Source organism: Entelurus aequoreus, linkage group LG04, assembly GCF_033978785.1.
Source record: "Entelurus aequoreus isolate RoL-2023_Sb linkage group LG04, RoL_Eaeq_v1.1, whole genome shotgun sequence".
Lineage (NCBI taxonomy): Eukaryota > Metazoa > Chordata > Actinopteri > Syngnathiformes > Syngnathidae > Entelurus > Entelurus aequoreus.
The window spans coordinates 21,411,157-21,438,495 of record NC_084734.1 but is presented as its reverse complement, the minus strand read 5'-3'; the positions used below and the strand labels follow the sequence as shown (position 1 = coordinate 21,438,495).

Below are 27,339 nucleotides of genomic sequence, written 5' to 3'. Positions count from 1 at the left end.
GCCCCCCTAGTCAAAATACTTGCCCAGGCCTGGTATACCGGTACTAATGAATTGAAAACGGTCCTATACCATACTTGCCAACCTTGAGACCTCCGAATTCGGGAGATAAGGGGTGGGTGGGGGGTGTATATTTATTTTCAAGTATTTCATATATTTATATATATAAATAATAATTTCATGAATGAGTATATCCGTTCGGCCACCGTGTTCAATGTAGGGGAGGGGGGAGTTGCACAGGTCCGGTGGCCATGGATGAAGTGCCTGTGTCCAGAGTCGGGACCCCGGGTGGACCGCTAGCCTGTGCATCGGTTGGGGACATCTCTGCGCTGCTGACCCGTCTCCGCTCGGGACGGTTTCCTGCTGGTCCCACTATGGACTGGACTCTCGCTGATGTGTTGGATCCACTGTGGACTGGACTTTCACAACATTATGTCAGACCCACTCGACATCCATTGCTTTCGGTCTCCCCTAGAGGGGGAGGGGGGGTTACCCACATATGCAGTACTCTCCAAGGTTTCTCATAGTCATTCACATCCACGTCCCACTGGGGTGAGTTTTTCCTTGCCCGTATGTGGGCTCTGTACCGAGGATGTCGTTGTGGCTTGTGCAGCCCTTTGAGACACTTGTGATTTAGGGCTATATAAATAAACATTGATTGATTGAAGTCTGATCTACAAAATGTGCAGGCAACATACCCCTTCCCCTTCGAGCTGTCCTGGATTAACTGAAATTTGTTTTTTTCCAATCATTTTGGAACTTGCAAGCGTACTTCTTCTTCTTACTTGTCGGCGCCATGTCTCTTCTTCGTTCTTCTGCTTCGTCTCTGTTATGTTTTTGGACATTACTACCGTAATTTCCGGACTATAAGCCGCACCTGACTATAAGCCGCACCAGCTAAATTTAGGGGAACATACAGATTGCTCCATATATAAGCCGCACCCGACTATAAGCCGCAGGGTTTTGATGTGTAATTACCGTAGTATATAGGGGTTCCTGCTACCACGGAGGGGATTGTCGGGACAGAGATGACTGTTTGGGAACGCAAAGCGTCCCATTTATTAACAATAAATCTTTCAATCATTCAATCAAACTTTCACATCTTTGACATGGCGAACAGCATTCGTGCAGAGTACAAATAATACAACGGTGCAAAGTAATACAAAGTGCTCACCTGTACGTTATCAAAATAACCAGCCTACCGGTATATGAAAAGTCAGTCTTTAATCATTGTGTCATCGTCTTCCTCCTGCGTACCATATCCACCGAAATCCTCTTCGTCGGTGTCGGAGAAGAACAGGCCGTAAATAAGCCGCACCCTTGTATAAGCCGCAGGGACCAGAACGAGGGGAAAAAGTAGCGGCGTATAGTCCGGAAATTACGGTACTTGCCGTAGTTTTGAAGCAATGCATGATGGGAATCCGGATGTTTTGTGTCAGTGTATTAACATGCCGGCTGGAATAAACACACGCTGAGAAATAGCTCCGTGCCTGCCTACTTTATGGGTTATAGATAAACCTATGGATAACGGAGACATATATAATAGTCTCCTTTTCAGGTGAGAGAGGACGCTAAAGGCAGTGCCTTCAAGGCACGCCCCCAATATTGTTGTCCGGGTGGACATGGGGAGAAATTCGGGAGAATGGTTGCCCCGGGAGATTTTCGGGAGGGGCACTGAAATTCGGGATTCTCCCGGGAAAATCGGGAGGGTTGGCAAGTATGTCCTATACTGCGTCTGAAAAATACCAATATTTTTCAGACATGGTGGAACGCCGTCGTCGCGTCATGACATTGCTGTTATAACGAGCAGAGGCGCGTGTTAGGCAACGCACGGAGCGCTAACAAGTAAAAACAGCGTGGGGATAGAATTAGGGAGAACTGACATATTTTGGCTTGAAAACTAACGATAAAGTTGAAACTATAAACACTGAAGCGCCGCTCTGCAATAAACGCTTAGCTCTTGCTCTTGTTAGCCATTAGCTAGCTAGCGGCGAACTTCCATCCACAGTCAAAATCACTAATCAGTAATCCTCGCCGTCATGGCGACAAATAAAGTTAGTTTCTTGCAAGTATCACCAAGAAATAGGTAAAATATGTCAGAATCACGACCCCGGACCCATTAAAATTTATTTTAATTATAATCATTTAAAGATGCACTCAAAAGCCAGGTAATTGCTTTAACCCTTGTGTGGTGTTCGGGTCTGTGGGACCCGTTTTCATTTTTTATTAAAAGAAAAATGATACAATTCATTAATTTCTCAAACTGAGACTCACTGACTTTGGCTCATTTTCTGTGAAGAACATGAGTCAGAATACATATTTAATGACCCAACACCATACACCCCCCCTACCCATTTCTATTACATATAAGATGTCAGGGTCCACTGGATCCGGGGCTAATAGAAGTGTGGAAATTGATGTTCTGTGTACCACATGCTCCCACCCTCCCACCCACCCACACACACACACACACACACACACACACACACAGCAGGCCTAGACAGGAGGAGGACAGAGTATAGGTACACAGAACATCAGAGGGTCAAATGTGCGAGAAAAGGAGAGCAGACAGAGTTGACCAACAATGCTGCAACCTTGTGTGGGAACCGCAGGTGCAGAAACACAAAAGAAGAATCCCTGTGGGATGCAGAAACTGGCAGAGAAATTTTCTGTGCAACGTTCATATTGTTGTTACTCAGCCAGCGTTTGTGGGTCTGATGGACCCGTTGCATTTTGTGTCTTTTAATGCCTCACAATCAAACACTTTTATGTTAAAATACTGAACAGATGTTTATTGGGATAAGGTAATTAACATAAAAGTATTTGATTGTGAGGCATTAAAAGCCACAAAATGCAACGAGTCCATCAGACCCACAAACGCTGGCTGAGTAACAACAATTGAACATTACACAAGGGTTACAAATTACAATAAAATAGAATAAAAATACAATTAAAAATACAAATGCACATTCTATTACCGTAAAGTGCTATATTGCATTGCACATGGTCAAAATGTAAATGTCAAGACATCTAAATATAGATGTGTAAATTGTCTAAATTAGGTTATACAAGTGCTGAATTATGACTTTGAATATGTTACTTTTTACTATTGTATTTATTAATTTGTGCGATCACAAATCTGTTTACTTCTGACCCAGGCCTTTAGTTGACTTTTGAATGCTTTGCATGGACTTTTCCAAATCGACCACATAGCTAATTTTACAGTTCAAATACAATCCCCAATAACATCCATGTTGTTATTTATTTTCATTTCCATTGACATTTATATTAGTATTTATTTATTTATTTATTTATTTATTTATTTATTTATTTATTTATATAACTGAAATTCAGAATTTCCACTCATTGCTCCAACAACCTAACCGAGAAAGATGTTGTGGTGTGACTAGCGTTGCAAAGTGTAGCTGACAAAGTCGCAAATTGAATGCTTTGTATGTTTTCACGTTTATATTGACGGATGGGTGTATATTTGAGTTGCATAGTTTAAAAGCTCAGAGCAAGTAGAAGATGAGGCAAGTTGCTTGCAGCTCGTTTAAACGCGTGCATCTTTACGTAATTGGTAGTGGAAAAAAATGCAATTAGTCATTTAGTTTTTCGGCTACATGCTGATTATAGAAGCATTATTTTGTGCAGTTTCAGTTTTTGTTAGCTCACTGTACTGCTTCAATTGAACTGAGGACACACACTTTCCAATGGTGCCATGGTCATCGTCACAGTTTAAACCGGGGGTCTGCAACGCGCAGGTCTCGAGCCACAGGTGGCTCTTTAGAGCCACCCTAGTGGCTCCCTGGATATATTTTTTGTTCTAATATATTTTCTGTGGGAGGACAAACCTTCCTAATTGTTAGAAAGTCCATTATTTGCATTGAAAAAGCTTTACAAGGCCATTGTGTCCTACTATTTTCGGAAGTCCTTAAACGCACCATAGTTTGTTTACATGTAGGACTTTCTCCGACGCTGCCACAGAAAGACTTGTTTTATGCCACTCCTTCTTTGTCTCATTTTGTCCATCAAACTTTTTATGCTGTGCGTGAATGCACAAAGGTGGGCTTTGTTGATGTTATATTTGGTCAGAAAATGACTGCAAGCTAATTGATGCTAACATGCTATTTATGCTAGCTGTATGGACATGATGCATCATTATGCCTCATATTTTAGGTAGTCATTTTATTTGCAGTTTCCGTTTCCTTCAACTTGGAGACAAACATCATTACCCTTGGCCACTCTAAGCCAGTAATTTCCAGGAGTTATCTCACCCTCTGAAAAGCCTCAGTTTTAGTAATGTTTTCCAATGTTGTGAAGTGAAGTGAAGTGAATTGTATTTATATAGCGCTTTTCTCTAGTGACTCAAAGCGCTTTACATAGTGAAACCCAATATCTAAGTTACATTTAAACCAGTATGGGTGGCACTGGGAGCAGGTGGGTAAAGTGTATTGCCTAAGGACACAACGGCAGTGACTAGGATGGCGGAAGCGGGAATCGAACCTGGAACCCTCAAGTTGCTGGCACGGCCGCTCTACCAACCGAATCAATTTAAGTGGACCCCGACTTAAACAAGTTGAAAAACTTATTCGGGTGTTACCATTTAGTGGTCAATTGTACGGAATATGTACTTCACTGTGCAACCTACTAATGAAAGTCTCAATCAATCAATCAAAAAGCTATACTGCCCCAACCGAGCTATACTGTAAAAATGGGTAGAATAAATATTATATTTCAAGAATATTTGCGTCAGCCTGCGACACATTTTGATAGTAGGCTATTATAGCTAATATAGACACTTACATGATGTTTTGTCTTCGTTATAACACTTGTATAAGACTTTTAAAGTCATTTTGATAGTAGGCTATTATAGCTAATATAGACACTTACATCATGTGTTATCTTCATTATAACACTTATATAAGACTTTTAAAGCCATTTTGATAGTAGGCTAGTATAGCTAATATAGACACTTACGTCATGTGTTGTGTTCATTATAACACGTATGTAAGACTTTTAAAGCCATTTTGATAGTAGGCTATTATAGCTAATATAGACACTTACATCATGTGTTGTCTTCATTATAACACTTATAAAAGACTTTTAAAGCCATTTTGATAGTAGGCTATTATAGCTAATATAGACACGTACATCATGTGTTGCCTTCATTATAAGACTTATATAAGACTTTTAAAGTCATTTTGATAGTAGGCTGTTATAGCTAATATAAATATTTACATCATGTGTTGTCTTCATTATAAGACTTATATAAGACTTTTAAAGTGAGTTTTATAGTAGGCTATTATAGCTAATATAGGCACTTATGTCATGTGTTGTCTTCATTATAAGATTTGTAGAAGGCTTTACATTTTTTGCGGCTCCAGACAGATTTATTTTTTTGTATTTTAACGTTTTGGGTTGCCGACCCCTGGTTTAAACTCTAATTAGTGGAAGTCTTGTGAAATTCAATTATTTAGCTGTGCCAGCATACATTTCCAAAAAATGTTAGTTGAATTCCAAGTTGTACAACTTGTGTTTTTTTGTACTTTGGTGGTTCCACCGTAATGTTAAGAGACGGTATGTTTCATACATACACAAGCCTTCTCTTGTTGAGACTTGACAGCTGAATTGTCAGTTGACGTTTTCCAGTTCATGACCATCTCAGTGGAATATAAAAATCGATGCAATAAAAAGAAAAATGTGTCGCTTTTTGCTGTGTCTTCTCTGCTTTAGGTTATACCTTTTGTTTAAGTATGTTTTTTTGTTTGAGGACCAACATGACACAAACCTTCCCAATTGTTAGAAAGCCCACTGTTTAATATGTTTGTGTGTATGCTTCACTGATGACAGTATTTGGTGAACATCGTTTTGTCCTACTAATTTTGTCTGTCCTTGAACTCACCATAGTGTGGACTGTGACGCAACAGTTTGTTTACATGCAAAATCTTCCACTCCTTCTTTGTCTCATTTTGTCCACCAAACGTTTTATACTGTGCGTGAATGCACAAAGGTGAGCTTTGTTGATGTTATTGACTTGTTGGAATGCTAATCAGGCATATTTGGTCAGTGCATGACCGCAAGCTAATAAATGCTAACCTGCTATATAGGCTAGCTGTATGTACATATTGCATCATTATGCCTCATTTAATATCCTTTACTTGTATCCTCTTTGTATACAATTTAGTTTTGCATGTCTCATGACACATTATCTGCATGTAATATTGGCTGCATTTCAGATAGTTGTTTGTGTGCCATGTTGTTCCAGCTCACAGCAAACATTACCTAGCTTGCCAAAGATTGTAACACATCTAATAAAAGAAGACAGCCTGCCATTTCCTTTAATGTGGACACACGCACCTATACCTTTGGCCATTAAAAGCCATTAATTTCCAGGAGTTATCCCACCTTCTGAGAAGCCTCTGATTTACTAATGGTTTCTAATGTTGTAAAAATGTGTAGACTAAATATTACATTTCAACATTTCTGTCATCCTGATTTTGATTCTGAAGATTTGCTTCAGCCTGAGACACATAGTCATTTTGATAGTAGGCTATTATATCTAATATAGACACTTACTTAATGTGTTGCCTTCATTATAACACTTATATAATATTTTTAATTTTTTGCTGCTCCAGACAGATTCGTTTTTTGTATTTTTGGTCCAATATGGCTCTTTCAACGTTTTGGGTTGCCGACCCCTGGGCTGTACTCATTAGAAGAGTTGGTTGAGGTGACAAAGTCATGGTAGACTTTTAAAAGCACACATTAATCAGGGTACCAACAATGAAGTTTGTTCTCTCTGCTGTTTGTAGACTTCTCTGAGAAGTTCCAGCTTACATGTCCAATTTGGTCTTTGGCCAACAAGAACATTGTAGTTTGTTCATATAGAAAACTGTATGGGCAGTCAAAGGATCAGTTTACAGCTCGGAATATCTCATAGATCTCAGTCTTTAATTTGTTCTGTGTGCAAACGAGACAAACCTTTGCTCTTGTGGTTGCTGGGGTACTTAGAAAATATTGACTTCTTTAAAGTGCGGTCGCATGAATTTTCCCCTTCATCGCTTGAATTTTGTCTCGCATGTAAACATAAGGGAGACAGAGAGAGTAGTCAATGTCTAAGTCAGTGGCCAGAATAAAGAAACCATACAGTTCTACGGACCACTACTTATTAATGTAGGGATACATGTGAGTGGCCGGATAGCTCAATCGTTCACGATGCGTTCATTCTGAAGAAGTGGGCTTGGGTTTGAAATCCGAATCAGGGTAAATTGTATTGTACTAAGGGTGTGAATTTTCGGGAACCTAACGATTTGATCCAATTCCGATTCCTGGGGTGACGATTCAATTCAGAATTTATTCTCCATGCAAACATTTCTCGCAACGTATTATTGGGTGTAATATTTACATTGAAACTTTTTCAAAAAAGCTGAATAAGAATCGCGATTCGGATGTGAATCGATTTGTTGTTTTTATTCAAATATTATTTGTATTGCTGCAATTATGTGTCTATTATGTTGGTCTAGAACTTTTAAGAAACAATGTAAACAACGGGTGTTTACAAGGTAGCTAGACAATGTATAATGCTGAGAATGACATTATATCCGTAAATGTATCTTTTGGTCATTGTGCAAAACCCAAAACCAGTGAAGTTGGCACGTTGTGTAAATCGTAAATAAAAACAGAATACAATGATTTGTGAATCCTTTTCAACCTGTATTCAATTGAATAGACTGCAAAGAAAAGATATTTAACTTTCGAACTGAGAAAGGTTATTTTTTGCAAATATTAGCTCATTTGGTATTTGATGCCTGCAACGTGTTTCAAAAAAGCTGGCACAAGTGGCAAAAAAGACTGAGAAAGTTGAGGAATGCTCATCAAACACTTATTTGGAACATCCCACAGGTGAACAGGCTAATTGGGAACAGGTGGGTGCCATGATTGGGTATAAAAGCAGCTTCCATGAAGTGCTCAGTCATTCACAAACAAGGATGGGGCGAGGGTCACCACTTTGTGAACAAATGCGTGAGCAAATTGTCGAACAGTTTAAGAGCAATATTTCTCAACTATTGCAAGGAATTTAGGGCTTTCACCATCTGCGGTCCGTAATATCATCAAAGGGCTCAGAGAATCTGGAGAAGTCACTGTACGTAAGCAGCATGCCCGTAACCTTCGATCTCTTAGGCGGTACTGCATCAACAAGCGACATCACTGTGTAAAGGATATCACCACACGGCCTCAGGAACACTTCAGAAAACCACTGTCAGTAACTACAGTTTGTCGCTACATCTGTAAGTGCAAGTTAAAACTCTATTGTGCAAAGCGAAAGACATTTATCAACAACACGCCGGATTCACTTATCTACGAAGGACTGATGCAAAGTGGAAAAGTTCCCTGTGGTCTGACGAGTCCAAATTTAGAATTGTTTTTGGAAACTGTGGACGTCGTGTCCTCCGGACAAAAGAGGAAAAGAACCATCCGGACTGCTCTCGGCGCAAAGTTAAAAAACCAGCATCCGTGATGGTATGGGGGTGTATTCGTGCCCAAAGCATGGGTAATACATTTTAAAAAATCGAAGCTGAGTCATCAGAATTTTATTATAGAAGGTATGATGTTTTTTACACCAGTTTACGGTATAGCTCGGTTGGTAGAGTGGCCGTGCCATCAACCTGAGGGTTGCAGGTTTGATCCCTGCTTCCGCCATCCTAGTCACTGCCGTTGTGTCCTTGGGCAAGACACTTTACCCACCTGCTCTCAGTGCCACCCACACTGGTTTAAATGTAACTTAGATATTGGGGTTTCACTATGTAAAGCGCTTTGAGTCACTAGAGAAAAGCGCTATATAAATAGAATTCACTTCACTTTACTGTACATTTTAAAACGGTATCACTTGTGTTTTTACGGTAAAATTCTGGTGACTGAGCCATTTTTTACAGTGCATTACTGATATATTGAATACTGTTGTTTTTTTATTGCAAAAATCCCATACCATACCCAAGCCAGCACCACAGATGCTGGCTTTTGAACTTTTGCGCCTATTTTCCTCTTATTTCCGGAGGATACGATGTCCACAGTTTCCAAAAAAAATGTGAAATGTAGACTTGACAGAACACTTTTACACTTTGCATCAGTCCATATTAGATGAGCTTGGGCCCAGCGAAGCTGGCGGCGTTTCTGGGTGTTGTTGATAAATGGCTTTGGCTTTGCATAGTAGAGTTTTAACTTGTACTTACAGATGTAGCAACCAACTGTAGTTACTGAAAGTGGTTTTCTGAAGTGTTCCTGAACCCATGTGGTGATATCCTTTACACACTGATGTCGCTTTTTGATGCAGTACCGCCTGAGGGATCGAAGGTCACAGGCATTCAATGTTGGTTTTCAGCCTTGCTGCTTACGTTCATTAATTTCTCCAGATTCTTTGAACCTTTTGATGATATTACGGACCGTAGATGGTGAAATCCGTAAATTCCTTGCAATAGCTCGTTGAGAAATGTTGTTCTTAAACTGTTGGACAATTTTCTCACGCATTTGTTCACAAAGTGTTGACCCTCGCCCCATCCTTGTTTGTGAATGACTGAGCATTTCATGGAAGCTGCTTTTATACCCAATCATGGCACCCACCTGTTCCCAATTAACCTGTTCACCTGTGGGCCAGCTTTTTTGAAACATGCTGCAGGCTTCAAATTCCAAACGAGCTAATATTTGCAAAAAAATAACAATGTTTTCCAGTTTGAACGTTAAGTATTATGTCTTTGCAGTCTATTCAATTGAATATAGGTTGAAAAGGATTTGCAAATCATTGGATTCTGTTTTTATTTACCATTTACACCAGGGGTCTCAAACTCAATTTACCTGGAGGCCACTGGATGCACAAACTGGCTGAGGCTGGGCCGTAAGAAAAGATTTCTTAAAAAAATTTAACATGCACTTTTTAATGAATTCACCTTCTTGTATATTGTGCATATTGTAGCCCGAAAGAGTTAGGGCTGCATGGGATTCTGGGTATTTGTTCTGTTGTGTTTATGTTGTGTTACGGTGCTGATTTTTTCCCGAAATTTGTTTGTCATTCTTGTTTGGTGTGGGTTCACAGTGTGGCGCATATTTGTAACAGTGTTAAAGTTGTTTATACGGCCACCCTCAGTGTGACCTGTGTGGCTGTTGATCAAGTATGTCTTGCAGTCACTTACGTGTGTCTACAGAAGCCAAATACAACATGTGACTGGGCTGGCACGCTGTTTGTACAGGCTGTAGAGGACGCTAAAGGCAGTGCGTCACGGCACGCCCTTAATATTGTTGTCTGGGTGAAAATCGGCAGAAATTCGGGAAAATGGTTGCCCTTGGAGATTTCCAGGAGGGGCACTGAAATTTGGGAGTCTCCCGGAAAATTCGGTATGACGCTTTCAAGCGCCATTCATATAAAACTTGCAGGCCGCACTAACATTACATTTTCATATTAAGGTGTGGGCCGCAAAATAACGTCTCGCGGGCCGCAATTGGCCCGCGGGCCGCGTGTTTGAGACCCCTGATTTACACAATGTGCCAACTTCACTGGAGAAATGATTTTAAATGATGATTTTACGGTAATTTTTTGGCAACTGAGCTGCCAGGTTTTTACAGTAAAATCTACTGCCTTTTTACAGTGTAGCCTTGCAGACATACTATATTTATTTGATTGTGCATCTTGAAAGAGGTGAGTATGACAACGTATAGAATTTGGTAGCCGTCCATTGCCAGGTCAAACAAAATGACACGACTGGCCCAATTTGACCCGCAGTCCCCACTTTGGTCATCCCTGTGCTTTCATTATTGTTCTTGGAGCTGCAGCCGGACTCTATAAGGGGGAAAAAATAGGAACCAAAAAATAATCCAATTAATGAAGACCATATGTGAAGCCTCACGACTGCAATCCAATGAGCTGCTGGGTCTGTTGCTCCGATTGTAGATATCTCATTGCATTATATGTCATCAAACACAATACATCGGGCCAGCTTCCGTGCTGCGGTACCAAATTGAATATGTGTCATCGTGAGTCATTAATCAGTATGTCAGCATCCACAAAAAAAAACAAGACTTACTATTTTGTGAAACCGACATGATGGACGAACTTAAAAGCAATTTTAGGAACCATTAAAGTCACCGGTGAACTGGCCACAATCACGACTATAATTGCATGCTGCACTTTGTTGTCAAAAAGGCAGACACAGAAGGGGTAAAAAAAAAAAAAATTGAGAAAAACAATTCATCACGTTAAAAAAATACAAAACCCAAAACCAGCGAAGTTGGCACAGTGTGAAAATGGTTAACAAAAACAGAATACAATGATTTGTAAATCCTTTTCACCCTATATTCAATTGAATAGACTGCAAAGACAAGATACTTAAAGTTCGAACTGGTATTTTTTGCTATTTTTTGCAAATATTAGCTCGTTTGGAATTTGATGCCTGCAACATGTTTCATAAAAGCTGGCACAAGTGGCAAAAAAGACTGAGGAAGTTGAGGAATGCTCAAACACTAATTTGGAACATCCGACAGATGAACAGGATAATTGGGAACAGGTGGGTGCCATAATTGGGTATAAAATCAGCTTCCATGAAATGCTCAGTCGTTCACAAACAAGGATGGGGCGAGGGTCACCACTTTGTGAACAAATGCGTGAGCAAATTGTTGAACAGTTTAAGAAGAACATTGCTCAACGAGCGATTGCAAGGAATTTAGGGATTTCACCATCTACGGTCCAGAATACTATCAAAAAGGTTCAGGGAATCTGGAGAAATCACTGCACGTAAGCGATGATATTACGGACCTTTGATCCCTCAGGCGGTACTGCATCAAAAAGCGACATCAGTGTGTAAAGGATATCACCACATGGGCCCAGGAAGACATCAGAAAACCACTGTCGTAACTACAGTTCGTCGCTACATCTGTAAGTGCAAGTTAAAACTCTACGATGCAAAGCGATAGCTTTTTTTTATCAACAACACCCAGAAACGCCGCCGGCTTCGCTGGGCCCGAGCTCATCTAAGATGGACTGATGCAAAGTGGAAAAGTGTTCTGTGGTCTGACGAGTCCACATTTCAAATTGTTTTTGGAAACTGTGGACGTCAAGTCCTCCGGACCATCCCATCTAAGCGCAAATTTCCAAAGCCAGCATCTGTGATGATATGGGGGTGCATTAGTGCCCAAGCCATGGGTAACTTACACATCTGTGAAGGCACCATTAATGCTGAAAGGTACATACAGGTTTTGGAGCAACATATATTGCCATCCAAGCAACGTCTTTTTCATGGACGCCCCTGCTTATTACAGCAAGACAATGCCGAGTCACATTATGCACGTGTTACAACAGCGTGGCTTTGTAGTTAAAAGAGTGCGGGTACTAGACTGGCCTGCCTGTGGTCCAGACCTGTCTCCCATTGAATATGTGTGGCGCATTATGAAGGACTGTGTTGTTAAAAGGAAAGGCCATGTAACACAGTGGTAAAAATGCCCCTGTGACAACTTTTTTGCAATGTGTTGCTGCCATTAAATTCTAAGTTAATGATCATTTGCAAAAAAAAAAAAAAAAAGTTTCTCAGTTCGACCATTAATGATCTTGTCTTTGCAGTCTATTCAATTGAATATAAGTTGAAAATGATTTGCAAATCATTGTATTTTGTTTTACTATCTGTAAACTCTATCAGGGGTATCCCAGTATGAATGTTAAGGCTCGTTAATGCAGGGTCTTTGTTTTATACGTTAGCGTAATTATATTGGAGGAAAAAAAAAAAGTCATCACCTTATTATGCTTAGTGTGAGAAACCAAGTGATAAATGATCAGCCTCAAAGAGATACATCTATCTTGTGATCTACTCATGAGGACTTTTTAAGTAGGCGCAAGGCATTTACCAGATTTACTCGTACCTATTAATAGAAGGCTGACATTTATGCACCCTATACCAGAACGCTCCACTTTAGCGTGAGCTGTTTTTTTTTTTGTTTTTTTTGTTTATTTTTTTTTTCCCAAACCACCAAGGACACTTTCCCCAGCGGGGAATGATTAGCTCCCTCCTTTTGAGAATATGAAATAACTTTGATTAGCAATTAAACATTTCTCATTGTCTATTCCTTGTTTTGTTCCTTTCAAGTCGGTATTTTTGGATCAAATGGGGCCCGACGCGGAGTCGGGAGCAGCGGTTATTGTGCTGCGCCTTCTCACATAATTCCTCCTCTCAGATGTGTTTTTTTTTTTTGGTGCTACTGTACTCCGTAACAGCGGGTGTATCATAATCAGATGATCATTATCGGCTCTCGTGGAGGAGAAACCCAAAAGGAAATGGTGTTACTCCAAAAAAATAAAAATAATAATAACTTCCATTTGAGCACTTCAAAGGATGAGCCTCCACTACATTTCCATAACTTTTTTTATCTGTGATCTGTTCCTAATGAGCGATATTTCTCTCGGAGATGTGCTGAAGGTTTGCAATATTTCATGAAATGTGGATTTTCTTGGTTGGAATGACCACACGCGTGAGAGGCAGGCATTTCAGTATTAATAGGTTATTTTATTGTCCCTGGAAATAAATACAACATTTTATGTAAAGCCCCATGAGAAGTATGTATAATCAAATATAGGGATGTCCGATAATGGCTTTTTGCAGATATTCCGATATTGTCCAACTCTTTAATTACCGATACCGATATCAACCGATACCGATATATACAGTCGTGGAATTAACACATTATTATGCCTAATTTGGACAACCAGGTATGGTGAAGATAAGGTTATTTTAAAAAAATAATAATAAAATAAAATAAGATAAATACATTAAAAACATTCTCTTGAATAAAAAAGAAAGTAAAACAATATAAAAACAGTAACATAGAAACCAGTAATTAATGCAAATGAGTAAAATTAACTGTTAAAGGTTAGTACTATTAGTGGACCAGCAGCATGCACAATCATGTGTGCTTACGGACTGTATCCCTTGCAGACTGTATTGATATATATTGATATATAATGTAGGAACCAGAATATTAACAACAGAAAGAAACAACCCTTTTGTGTGAATGAGTGTGAATGAGTGTAAATGGGGGAGGGAGGTTTTTTGGGTTGGTGCACTAATTGTAAGTGTATCTTGAGTTGTTTATGTTAATTTAATTAAAAAAACAAAAAAAAAACACAAAAAAAACCGATACCGATAATAAAAAAAACGATACCGATAATTTCCGATATTACATTTTAAAGCATTTATCGGCCGATAATATCGGCTATTATCGGACATCTCTAATCAAATATGAAGAAAATACACTATATTGCCAAAAGTATTTGGCCAAATGCCATCCCATTCTTAACCCATAGGGTTCAATATGATGCGGGTCCACCTTTTGCAGCTATTACAGCTTCAACTCTTCTGGGAAGGCTGTCCACAAAGTTGCGGAATGTGTTTATAGGCATTTTCCACCATTGTTCTAAAAGCGCATTGGTGAGGTCACACACTGATGTTGGTCTCTGTTCTAATTCAAAGGTGTTCTGTCGGATTCAGGTCAGGACTCTGTGCAGGCCAGTCAAGTTCATCCACACCAGACTCTGTCATCCATGTCTTTATGGACTTTGCTTTGTGCACTGGTGCATAGTCATGTTGGAAGAGGAAGGGGCCCACTCCAAACTGTTCCCACAAGATTGGGAGCATGGAATTGTCCAAAATGTCTTGGTATCCTGGAGCATTCAAAGTTCCTTTCACTGGAACTACAAGGCCAAGCCCAACTCCTGAAAAACAACCCCCACACCATACTTCCTCCTCCACCAAATTTCACACTCGGCACAATGCAGTCCGAAATGTACCGTTCTCCTGGCAACCTCCAAACCCAGACTCGTCCATCTGATTGCCAGATGGAAAAGTGTGATTCGTCACTCCAGAGAACGCGTCTCCACTGCTCTAGAGTCCAGTGGCGACCACTGCGTCCGACGCTTTGCATTGGACTTGGTGACGCATGCCTTAGATGCAGCTGCTCGGCCATGGAAACACATTCAATGAAGCTCTCTGCGTACTGTACGTGGGCTAATTGGAAGGTCACATGAAGTTTGGGGCTCTGTAGCAACTGACTGTGCAGAAAGTCGGCCATGTATAATAAAAATCGAAAAACGTCCCTAACAAACACAGTGTTACTGTTCAAACTGTGTGTAGTCTGTACTTGTTAAATAAAACCTCCGCCTTGTTTTTAGTGAATACTTAGGCCTGGGGTCGGCAACCCGTGGCTCTTTAGCGCCGCCCTAGAGGATTACTGGATCTTTTCTAAAATATCTGAATATTTAATATGGTTTCTGTCAGAGGACAAACATGACCCAAACCTTTCTAATTGTTAGAAATCCCACTGTTTACATTAACCATGCTTTACTAATGAGAATATTTGGCAAGCGCCGTTTTGTCCTACACATTTTGGCGGACCTTGAATGCACCGTAGTGTGTTTGCACGTACAAATGTCTCCAACACTGCCACAGAAAGACGTGTTTTATGCCACTCCTTCTTTGTCTCATTTTGTCCACCAAACGTTTTATGCTGTGCGTGACTGCACAAAGGTGATCAGGTGCTGAGAGTGATGCAGAGAGTTGAGACTTTTTTCTCCCTGTTTGACGTCGGTTACGGCAGGAAATAACCTAAAACCTCAGCCTCTGGCAGCTAATTATCGAACAAAACCTAAAACATAAATGTCAAATCGATGTCTATTAATCGTGCAGCCCGACCACTAAGCAAGTTCATGCTCGATATTACAGTGATTAGACCGACATTTTTTACTATCACAAAATATTTTTTGTTGTTGTCTACAAACTCAGGAAATAAGAGCCAATTGTAGTTTGTGCTTTTGTTTAGTTATTTGGAACTAATGACCTTTTATATAAATTGTGAATAATGAAATAACACAGTAGAAATGTGAATTATGGGACTGCTGCAATGCAAGGGCCCATTCCACACATTCCTCGTACGCTTAATACGAGAAGAACCGGCCAACAAACCCCCACATATGTTACACAGTCGGAAAGGTCTCGTTCGTGCCGACGGGGGCACTTTAAGTTGGGAACATTTTGTGTTACCATGGCGACGCTATTCACAAATAAAAATAAAAAAAGCTTTTCATCTAATTTTACACTTTTTTCTCTATTTTGGCCATATAACTTGGTATATGAAACATGCTAACTGTTATCATGCTAATATTTGCACACATGCTAATTGTTAGCATTTTAATTTAAGCATGCTAACGTTTTAGGGTGGCTCTGTAGCTCATTTTGTACAGTTACACCTAAAAGTCTCGGATTCAGACCTTCTTCAAAGCACGGCGGCTTCCTGCGACCCCCGGCCAGAGGTCCAGGGCCACAGATAGCAGGCCCATCAACATTTCTGCAGGAATTTTCTAGTTTATATTTTCACGCCACCACCCTGTGTTTTAGTCAGATTACAGTGGCGGTCAAAACTATTTTATCTATTTTTTTAATGGGCACGACAGGTTTACGAACAAAAGAGCATGTTCTGCAGTGCACAATCACAGAGTACTTACAAGCAGAAAAGGTGTGGAGACAGAAAAGGGAGAACGGATGCATTTTGGCTTAAAAACTTACGATAAAGGTGAAGTTATAACACTGCAACACCCTCAGGAAGAGGTACTTTAAAACATGGCTAGCTAGCTAGCGGCGGAAGTCCATCCGCAGTCGGCAGTGTTTTAGCTACTTTTAAATCACTAATCCTGGCCTCCATGGCGAAAAAATAAAGTATGTTTCTTACACAGTATCATCCCTGCAGGACGAGGAATAGCTAAACATGCTTCACTACACACCATAAGAGGATACAATAGCTCACCGCTAAGAGGCTAGCGCCAAATGCAATGGGTGGATCTACACCTGACATCCACTGTAATGATACCAAGTACAAGAGCGTATCTAGTCGATACTACATCAATATTTGTTATCGTCACAAAATCTTTGTTTTTAAATTCATATTTTGTTTATAAACTCAGGAAATACAACCCTGGACACATGAGGACTTTTAATGTGACCAATGTATGATCCTGTAACTACTTGGTATCGGGTCGATACCTACATTTGTGGTATCATCCAAAACTAATGTAAAGTATCCAAACAACAGAATAATAATTTATTATTACATTTGAACAGAAGTCTAGATAGAACATGTTAAAACGGAAAATAATCAGATATTAACAGTAAACGAACAAGTACATTAATAATATATTTTTTTTACAGCTTGTCCTTTATAATTTTGACAAAATAACAGAATATTAAATGACACAATATGTTACTGCATGCGTCAGCAGACTAATTAGGAGTCTTTGTTTGTTTACTTACTACTAAAAGACAAGTTGTCTAGTATGTTCACTATTTTATTTAAGGACAAAATTGCAATAAAAAAAAAAGTTTAATGTATTGTAAGGTTTTTTGTTCAAATTAAGCAAATTATGCCATTTTTTGTGGTCCCTTTTAATTACAAAAATATCGAAATACATTTTGGTACCGGTGTAAATATTGGTATCGGGACAACCATAGTAGCCACAATAGATTTAGTGGGCACGGGCCACAAATACACTAAACTATGAAGTTACGTAGAGTGCCACAAAATATTGAAATTGAGTTCGATAACCCCGTCCTAGTCGATCCCAAAAGTGTTTGTTGTGGTAGAAGTCGGGGGTCTATGTAAAATCATGGACTCGTTCCAAGTGGGATTTGGAAAAAATGGGATCCAATGTAATGCAAGCAATTGAAAAAAGAGCCACCAGAAAATGCAATACAATGCAAAAGACTTTAATAAATTTCTGAAGCGCACACATACATAAAACAGTTACAGTTTTTCTCCACATTGGCAAATCAAAGTCAAACACAAAGATCATGTAAGGTGCATATTGTACTTCACATTGAATAAAAGTGAGGTTGTCCATCTGCCCAACAGCGACACAAGCTCTCCAAATTTATCAGCATATTTATATTATTTTTTTTTTTCTGTTGTTGTTTTCCCCCCGACATTGAGGCAAATCTAATCATTACAGTGCTAAGATGCTATGTATACGTCATACTGTGGCTCCTACGCGGAAGTGAATACATTTGATACCGTAATTACACGAATATACCTCCTTCCGGAAGAGCGACCTGCCTCGCGGGAAGGCGAAACAATTAAAAGCTCTAAAATAGACACAGTCAGTTGAGTCATGGCACAAAATCAAAAGGGGCGGCCGGTACGAATATCTCCCATCATTTAACTACAATGGTCCAGCAGTTTGTACATTTACAATAGACTAAGTCCATTTTAATTCTCCTAATTCTATGGTTATATATGTACGTACGTACGCTGTGAGACTTGAGTATAAAAAAAAAAAAAAAAAAAATAAAAAATACATTAAAAAAAATAAATAAAAACATTTAAAAAAATTAAAAACAATTTTTAAAAAATTAAATAAAATTAAAAATAAATAAATACAAATTTAAAAAAAATAAATAGATAAAACATATATAAAAAAAAATAAAAAAAATAAAAAGGTGATGATGCTTCGAACAAGAGGTCACAAGGTTTGGTGCTCAATGTTTTAATTAGCCTAATTCTACGGTTATATGTACGTAATGCAGATGCATCTCATCCGGTCGTTTTCAGAAAATGATCAAGTCAGGACCGGTTGTGCCATAGTGTTGCTGTGAGACGCAAGTAAAAAAAAATTAAATGAAAAAAAATATATAAAGGTTTGGTGCTCAATGTTTTAATTGGCCTAATTCTATGGTTATATTTACGTAATGCAGATACGTCTCAACCGGCCGTTTTCAGAAAATTATCACGTCAGGACCGGTTGTGCCGTAGTGTTGCTGTGAGACTCGAGAAAAAAAAAAAAAAAAAAGAAAAAAAAAAATGACGCTCCGAACAAGAGGTCACAAGGTTTTGGTGCTCAATGTTTTAATTAGCCTAATTCTATGGTTATATGTACGTAATGCAGATGCGTCTCAACCGGCTGTTTTCAGAAAATGATCACGTCAGGACCGGTTGTGCCGTAGTGTTGCTGTGAGACTCGAGAAAAAAAAAAAAAAAAAAAGAAAAAAAAAAAATGACGCTCCGAACAAGAGGTCACAAGGTTTTGGTGCTCAATGTTTTAATTAGCCTAATTCTATGGTTATATGTACGTAATGCAGATGCGTCTCAACCGGCCATTTTCAGAAAATGATCACGTCAGGACCGGTTGTTGTTGCTGTGAGACTCGAGAAAAAAAAAAAAAAAAAAAGAAAAAAAAAAATGACGCTCCGAACAAGAGGTCACAAGGTTTTGGTGCTCAATTATTTAATTGGCCTAATTCTACGGTTATATGTACGTAATGCAGATGCGCTTAACCGGCCGTTTTCGGACTTTGGTCACGTCAGGACCAGTTGTGTCGTAGTGTTGCTGTGAGACACAAAAAAAAAAAAAAAGATGATGATGCTCCGAACAAGAGGTCACAAGGTTTGGTGCTCAATGTTTTAATTAGCCTAATTCTACGGTTATATGTACGTAATGCAGATGCGTCTCAACCGGCCGTTTTCAGAAAATGATCACGCCAGGACCGGTTGTGCCGTAGTGTTGCTGTGGAACACGAGTAAAAAAAAAATTAAAAAATTTTTTTTTTTTTTTTTTTTTTTTTTAAAAAGATGATGATGCTCCGAACAAGAGGTCACAAGGTTTGGTGCTCAATGTTTTAATTAGCCTAATTCCATGGTTATATGTACGTAATGCAGATGTGTCTCAATCGGCCGTTTTCGGACTTTGATCACATCAGGACCGGTTGTGCCGTAGTGTTGCTGTGAGACTCGAGTAGAAAAAAAAAAGATGATGATGCTCCGAACAAGAGGTCACAAGGTTTGGTGCTCAATGTTCTTGTCATCTATAAAAATTATTTCTGCAAGTGTAAAAAAGTGCAAGCAAGTTACTTTCGCTCATAAGCCTGCCGGCCACGTATTAGAAAACGATTTATTATTCTATTTTTGTTGTTTCCGACCATCTGGAGTCATTTTTAATATGTCTTTCTGCGCAGTTTAAACCGTGTCCCGACCGGGGAATATAAAGTGACACACAAAAGGTCAGGCTTAGCGCTCTTCAAATCTGCCCTACATAAACAGCCTTTGATTATAACCCCAGCAGTTAGTCCCTTGTGATTGTGGCTTAGCTGAAAGTATTAAACTTGTCCGTCCACTCCTCCCAGTGTAATAACAACGAGGCGATCAGTTGTTGACGGCTATGTGGGCGGAGGGTGGGGGGGACGCACTTTTACTTCCACCTTCCAAATGCTCTTCGTGGCGACGGAAAGTAGGACGGCGAAAAGGTGGAAAAAAGATGCACTGGCGGAAAGCCTACGGACCGGTAGACCTTGCAGCATAAATACATTTGAAGTCATTTTGTCCCGAGAGCTCGCTCTCATGTGGAAATTAATGCAAAAAGAATTAAGACAATAAAATGCCAGCAGGCAGCTTTGCAAAAAAAGGCAAGGGAAAATGTCGTCAATAAATATAAACACCATCAACTCTGTGGTAGATACACACACACACACACACACACACACACACACACACACACTGTACATGTAAACATAAAAGAAAAAGGTGGGAATGTTTGTTTGGTATGTTTTTTTCATTTCTCGTAACAACGCCCAATTCATTTTGAACTGTTAGTACGGGGGTCCCTGGAGCATTTGTGAAAAAAAGGTTTGAAAATGGAAAAAGATGGGGGAAATTTTTGTTTTGTTTGTATTAGTATGTTTTTTGTTTTTCTGACACAAACTTTCCCAATTGTTAGAAAGCCCACTGTTTAATATGTTTGTGTGTACGCTTCACTGGTGAGAGTATTTGGCGAACATCGTTTTGTCCTACTAACTTCGGCGTAGCGTGAACTGTGACGCAACAGTTTGTTTACATGTCAAATCTTCCACTCCTCCTTTGTCTCATGGTGTCCACCAAACGTTTTATGCTGTGCGTGAATGCACACGTGCACTTTGTTGATGTTATTGATTTGTTGGAGTGCTAATTAGACATATTTGGTCAGTGCATGACTGCAAAGCGAATCAATGCTAACATGCTATTTAGGCTAGCTGTATGTACATATTGCATCATTATGCCTCATGTGTAGGTGTATTTGAGCTCATTTAATATCCTTTACTTTGATCCTCTTTGTATATAATTTTAGTTTTGCATGTCTCATGACACATTATCGGTATTATATTGTTATATTGGCTACATTTCTGATAGTTGTTTGTTTGCCATGTTGTTCCAGACCACAGCAAACGTTACCCAGCTTGCAAAGATTGTAATAAATCTATAAAGACAGCCAGCCGTTTCCTTTAACTTAGACTCACACATCTATACCTTTGGCCGTAATTTCCAGGAGTTTTGGGGGGAATTTTGCCTATTGTTTGAAATCATTATAAAATAAAATAAATGTAAAATGTATTCTAACTCGTAAATAAAAGTCTGTTTACAACGGGAGCTAAGGGAGGTCCTCTTTTCCGCCCATAAAACCCAATAAATAAACATCCAAAAAGTGCAAACAATACCCCATTTACATTTTGTGACTTGGATATTAACCAAGTATTAGTGATGTTGTTGCTAAAAGCGCTAACGCAGACAAACTATTTATAGCGGTGTCGTCATCACGAGCTTGCGAGCCAATGTTGACACGATCGTTTCTCTTTTTTTTCTTTCTTTTATATTTATACAGCACTTTTCTCTAGTGACTCAAAGCGCTTTTACATCGTGAAACCCAATATCTAAGTTATATTCAAACCAATGTGGGCGGCACTGGGAGCAGGTGGGTAAAGTGTCTTGCCCAAGGACACAACGTGACTAGGACGGCGGAAGCGGGGATCGAACCTGGAACCCTCAAGTTGCTGGCACGGCCACGCTACCAACCGATCTATACCGCCCCAACTGACTGATCAGCTGCTTCCTTCCTTGTGGAAGTTTATGTTGGATCATAAATCACGCCTCCCGCCTGGATAGTAGAAGGATGAGGACGTATTCCGACAAGTCGGTACACTTTGACGGCCAATTTAGACCCGGGAAAGGCGAGAATGACCCGAAAAGAGTTATTATGAGTCATTCTTCATCTAAACGGGAATATGGTAAGATTCTAGCAGTCGGCACCCTAATGACAGCAGACCTTGTACTGTAAGTGATATTTTATTATGCTTGTTTTATTATATTGTCAGTGAGTAATGTTGAAAAAAAAAGTGTTTATTTTTTGATTAACGAGCTGCTTAAATTGAGCAAAATACTTACATTTTGCCTGTTACCTTACATAATTACTTACATCATGTTTATAAAACCTTCATGGAGGTGGTTTAAGGGCTTTTGTAGGCAGGATAGAGTGACAGCGTAAGATGACTTTTGATCGCATTTACTTACTATTTAGAAAGCATTAAAAAAAGGAAAATCTTACATAATGATTGTGAATCTCCCACCCCCCCCAAAAAAATTTTTTTTTTTTTTTTTTAAATAAAAAAAAACAGATCCATCCATCCATCCATTTTCTACCGCTTGTCTCTTTTGGGGTCGCAAATTTACTTGTTGTCATTGGTAGACTTTAACCATCCAATCCATCAAAAAATTAAAGTATTAGTGATATTGTTATTATAAGCGCTAATGCGGACGGACTATTTATAGCGGCGCCGTGATCACAACAATGTGTGTAATGTTGACATCATCGAGTAGTCAGCTGCTTCCTCGCTTGTGGAAGTTTATTTCAGATCATAAATCATGCCTCTCGCCTGGATAGTACAAGGATGAGGACGTATTCCGACAAGTCGGTACACTTTGACAGACAATTTAGAACCGGAAAAGGCGAGAGAGACACGAAAAGACTTATTTTGAGTCATTCTTCATCTACGCGGGAATTTGATAATATTCTAGCAGTCGGCATCCTGATGACAGCAGACCTTGTACAGTAAGTGATGTTTTATTATATTGTCAGTGAGTAATGTTGGGAAAAAAAGCGAACGTTGCGATGCGTTTTTTTATTTATTAATGAGCCGCGTATACTTCAATTGAGCAAAATACGTAAATATTGCCTGTTTTATACATTACATATATACTTCGAGCATGTACTGTATATGAAACCTTAATGGAGGTCTTTTAAGGACTTTTGTCGGCAAAATAGAGTGACAGTGTAAGCTGACTTTCGATCGTATTTACTTACTATTTAGAATGCATTAAAAAAAAAAAAAAAAAAAAATATATATATATATATATATATATATATATATATATATATATATATATATATACATATATATATATATATATATATATATGTATGTGTGGGAAAAAAATCACAAGACTATTTCATCTCTACAGGCCTGTTTCATGAGGGTTTTCCTCAATCCTCAGGAAATCTCCTGAGGATTGAGGAAAACCCTCATGAAACAGGCCTGTAGAGATGAAATAGTCTTGTGATTTTTTTCCCACACATACATATTACGCTCTACCACGGTATCGAGCACTATTTTTTGGATAATCTAATTAAGACATATATATATATATATATATATATATATATATATATATATATATATATATATATATATATATATATATATATATATATATATATATGTGTTATTTTCTTACATAATGATTGTGAATGATAGGCAAAATTTCCCCCAAGAAATTGCAATAATTATGAGTCATTGACAAGATTCTATCAGTCTGCATCCTAATGACAGCAGACCTTGTACAGTAAGTGATGTTTTATTATATTGTCAGTGAGTAATGTTGGGAAAAAAAAGCGAACGTTGCGATGCGTTTTTTTTTTTTAATGAGCTGCGTATACTTCAATTGAGCAAAATACGTAAATATTGCCTGTTTTATACATTACATATATACTTAGAGCATGTACTGTATATGAAACCTTAATGGAGGTCTTTTAATGGCTTTTTTAGTTAAAATAGAGTGACAGTGTAAGCTGACTTTTGATCGTATTTATTTACTATTTAGAATGCATTAAAAAAAAGAAAAAGTAAACATTAATGTCTTTCAATATGCATAATAACAAAAAGGGTAATATTAAAATAATGGATAGATGTTGATAGTCCAACACATTCTGACTGGTATACACAAGCTATGGAGATGATATCAGTAGAAAAAACTGCATTTAGTTTAGATAATAATGAGTCATATATTGGAATATGGGATCCATTATTTAAATGTGTTTTGACTATTAAATGAACCAAAAATATGACTTATTATATATTTGTGGAACATTTTGGACACAATGTGTTGTCAAGTTTATGAGATGCGATGCAAGTGTAAGCCACTGTGACACTATTGTTCTTTTTTCTTTTTTATTAATGTCTGTAATGCTAATGTCAATGAGGGATTTTTAATCACTGCTATGTTGAAATTGTTACTAATATTGATACTGTTGTTGATAATATTCATTTTTGTTTCACTACTTTTAGACTGTTCTGTGTCATGTTTGTGTGTCCTCTCAATTGCTCTGTTTATTGCTATTCTGAATGTTGCTGGGTCGGGTTCGGTTTTGGAATTGGATTGCAGTATTATGGTATTGTTGTGTATTGTTTTGTTTGATTGATTAATACATTGTTTAAAAAAAAATAAAAAAATAAAATTAAAAATTAAAAAAATAAATAAAATAAATACCCCCCAAAAAGTTAATTTCCCCTTTGTATCAATTAGCCAAACAATAAATAAAAATTAACTTGAAAAAAAAAAAAAAAAAAAAAAAAAGGAAAACGTGTTTTTTTCTTACATAATGATTGTGAATGATAGGCAAAATTTCCCCCCCCAAAATTGCAAGAATTATGAGTCATTGATAAGATTCTATCAGTCCGCATCCCAATGACAGCAGACATTGTACAGTAAGTGAAGATAACACTGTATTGGTAGACTTTAACCATCCAATCTATGGAAAAAAAGAAACAAAACAAAAAACACCAAATATGAGTCAATACTGGCATGTTTTTGGCATGGCGGTGAAGATGCTCCTTAGATTAGACCAAGAAAAAAACTAAATAACCAAACACAAATTTCCCATCTTTTCGTTTTATATTTAATTTACAGATTCATTGACTGTATTTGACACCTATTTTACAGCGAGGGTGCTGGAGCCTTAGGTCATACCATTGGACTCAAACAATTCATTTGACAAGAGAGGGTTTCTTTGTCAAGTTTCAAGCAGGAAAACATGAAGTGTCTCTTTTTTTTTTTTTTTTTTCATGTCACTCCCCGGCAACCCTTTTTCTCTCTCCTCCGTGTCCGTGTGTCCTGTGTTTGTGTGAGGAGGTGAGCTTTTGAGGCAGTAAAGTACTTGCTCACTTCGCCACTTTCTCTCTCTGTTCTCTCTCTCTCTCTCTCTCATTCTCTCTCTCTTTAGGTGGTGGGAGCTAGAGATTGATTTTAATCCTGTGGGAGCGGGCTGTACCTGTGCCACAGAGTGTGCCATAGTGTGGTGGTTTCAGTGCCGTCTCCTGAAATATAGAGAGACAGACAGATATAGGGAGATTGGAGTTACAACGTCATCCAGCTCTTTTTTTCAGTGCCAGGCTACGCTCAACAACAACAACAAAATTAAAATTAAAATTAAAAAAATCAAATCAAATAAAAAAAAAATCTCAAAGGGGAGAAATAAACATTCTTCAAGGGATGGCTGGCAATCAAGTCATTTTCTTGTCAGGTTTTCCTTGAAAAATGCAACAGGTATCACAAGTTTGTGGATTTTTTATTTTTTATTTTTTTTTCCTCCTGTACTTATCAGAGCATGCAATCACATCCCAATTTGTCGCTCCCAATTTGTCTCCCAGCACACCAGGGCAGCACTCCTCAAACAAATTTAGGCCCAGTTCTTTCGGACCCTTGCCAGTAGGTCCTCTGATATGTACAGAATGACATATTGCTGCTGTGTTGTGTTATCATTATCATTATCATCATTTTTTTGCATCTATAAGCACCACATTGAGCGAGAGAGAGAGAGTCTGAGAATGTGACTCACACAAAGACAGTGCATGGTGCTCACATACGAAAAGTTGGTTTGGATGGAGTGAATCAACTAATATAAAAAAGTAAAATAAAAAAAAAAAGAAAAGGAAAAGAAAAGAAAAGAAAAAAAAGATGATGCATGTTTAAAAATAAAAAAGTGGAAAGTTATGGTATCTACTATATTTGCCCACAGGTCACAAACATTTAAGCCTCTGCCGCCTTTATTATTGTCTTTACGAGCATATAAACGTGCGATATATACAATATTAGTCATAGAAATTTGGACGAGGACACAGATTTTGGTATAGTATAGTACCGCGATACTAATGAAACATATTCGGTAATATACCGCCTCTAAAAAGTAGCCACTTTTTTTTTTTAACGAGCATGACGGCGCGTCGTCGCCACGTCGTGACATTGCTGGTTTTACGAGCAGAGGAGCATGTTCGGCAGCGCGCACACACGGAGTACTTACAAGCAGACACAGTAAGAAAAGGGAGAACGGACGCATTTGGGCTTAAAAACTAAAGATAAAGGTGAAGTTATAACACTGAAACGCCCTCAGGAAGAGGTGCTTTAAAACATGGCTAGCTAGCTAGCGGCTAACATCCATCCTCATCCTAAAATCACTAATCCTCGCCTCCATGGCGACTAATAAAGTCAGTTTCTTTCACGTACCATTATCACTGGTGGACGAGGAATAGCTAAACATGATTTACCACACACCGTAGCTCACCGACATCACAATTTAAACAAACAATAGCGTATCTAGTCGATACTAGTATGATTACATCGATATTTTTTTAGCGTCACAAAATCTTTTTTAGTTTTCTTTTTTTCATTCATATTATGTTTATAAAAACTCAGGAAAGATGTCCCTGGACACATGAGGACTTTGAATATGACCAATGTATGATCCTGTAACTACTTGGTATCGGATCGATACCTAAATTTGTGGTATCATCTAAAATTAATGTAAAGTATCCACCAACAGAAGAATAAGTGATTATTACATTTTAACAGAAGTGTAGATAGAACATGTTGAAAAAAATATTAACAGTAAATGAACAAGTAGATTAATAATTCATTTTCTACCACTTGTCCCTCATAATTGGGACAAAATAATACAATGATAAATGACACAATATGTTACTGCATACGTCAGCAGACTAATTAGGAGCCTTTGTTTGTTTACTTACTAATAAAAGACTAGTTGTCTAGTATGTTCACTATTTTATTTAAGGACAAAATTACAATAAGAAACATGTTTAATGTACCCTAAGATTTTTTTTTAAAATAAAGCCAATAATTACTTTTTTTGTTATCCCCTTTATTTAGAAAAGTATCGATAAGTATCGAAAAGTGT

The 27,339-nt window shown here is 38.3% G+C and overlaps 1 protein-coding gene across 5 annotated transcripts in view; it reads right to left on the bottom strand.

Moving 5' to 3' along the window:
- LOC133648369 (protocadherin-11 X-linked-like) overlaps nt 1–27,339 on the bottom strand; it is a 760,657-nt gene that overhangs the window by 505,971 nt on the left and 227,347 nt on the right. The window contains exon 4 of one of the 5 annotated variants that reach the window (XM_062044395.1): nt 23,946–25,465. The exons of the other annotated variants lie outside the window; for them this stretch is intronic. Within the exon in view, the coding sequence (XP_061900379.1) occupies nt 25,382–25,465 (84 nt within the window). The 3' untranslated portion in view covers nt 23,946–25,381. Of the gene's footprint in view, nt 1–23,945; nt 25,466–27,339 lie in introns of those variants that run through there. 5 annotated transcript variants of the gene reach the window in all.